This window comes from Sinocyclocheilus grahami, unplaced genomic scaffold (assembly GCF_001515645.1).
Source record: "Sinocyclocheilus grahami isolate Dianchi unplaced genomic scaffold, SAMN03320097.WGS_v1.1 scaffold341.1, whole genome shotgun sequence".
Lineage (NCBI taxonomy): Eukaryota > Metazoa > Chordata > Actinopteri > Cypriniformes > Cyprinidae > Sinocyclocheilus > Sinocyclocheilus grahami.
Window position 1 is genome coordinate 1,178,144 of NW_015505520.1, and position 774 is coordinate 1,178,917.

General features: G+C 32.6%; 1 protein-coding gene across 1 annotated transcript in view; it reads left to right on the top strand.

Moving 5' to 3' along the window:
• The window catches only part of LOC107603128 (uncharacterized), a 4,998-nt gene that overhangs the window by 86 nt on the left and 4,138 nt on the right, over positions 1-774 (top strand). Inside the window, exons 2-4 of the mRNA XM_016295841.1 lie at positions 72-150; positions 280-627; positions 719-774. The exon at positions 719-774 is cut by the window's right edge and continues 73 nt beyond it. Of these exons, the coding sequence (XP_016151327.1) occupies positions 72-150; positions 280-627; positions 719-774 (483 nt within the window). The remainder of the gene's footprint in view (positions 1-71; positions 151-279; positions 628-718) is intronic.

Here is a 774-nt window from a genome sequence, read left to right on the forward strand (position 1 = left end):
TTATTATTATTATTATTATTATTATTATTATACATCTGAATGTGTTCTCTCCCTTCTCTTTTTCATGGTAGAGATTTTCATTTCAACCTGTTTGTAGCCAGCTCTACAATATGCTTCATTTTTTCATCCTAATGCTTAACATTTCAAAGTGTAAGTAACTATATTTTGCTACACTTAGACTAAATTCATACCTGTTTTTACTTTGCTAAATGATTGTTCTTAAAAGCAAACAAAACTAAGCATCCTCTCACCTATTCCTATTATACTGATTTCATTCAGGCAGCTCAGATAATGCAGACATTGTGGCTCAGAATTATCTGAAGATTGTTCAAGTTGGAGACAGTGTTAACTTCACATGCAATTTTCCAAGAGAGCAAAGAACCAGCACTGTTTGGGTCAAGCAAAGAGTTGGAGAGAAACCCCTTCCAATTGCTTCATCATATCAAGGTTTACCTGGCACATTTGAAAATGACTTTGACCAGCATAATCGCTATTTTATTGTAAAAGATGATATCAGTTTTAATTTGAGCATCACAGACATAGAAGAATCAGACACTGCAACATACTATTGCATTCAACATTTTTTTATGTTTACAATCGGGGACGGAACTGACCTTATTGTAAAAGGTAAGATTAACAATAACAAGCTTAATTGCATGTTGTATATTCTGTTTAATCAAATAAATAATTTAATATTATTTATCCGTTTTCTTTTTAGATGCACAACTGAACATGCACTCTGATGATCAGACAGCTGTGATAGATCCAGTGCAT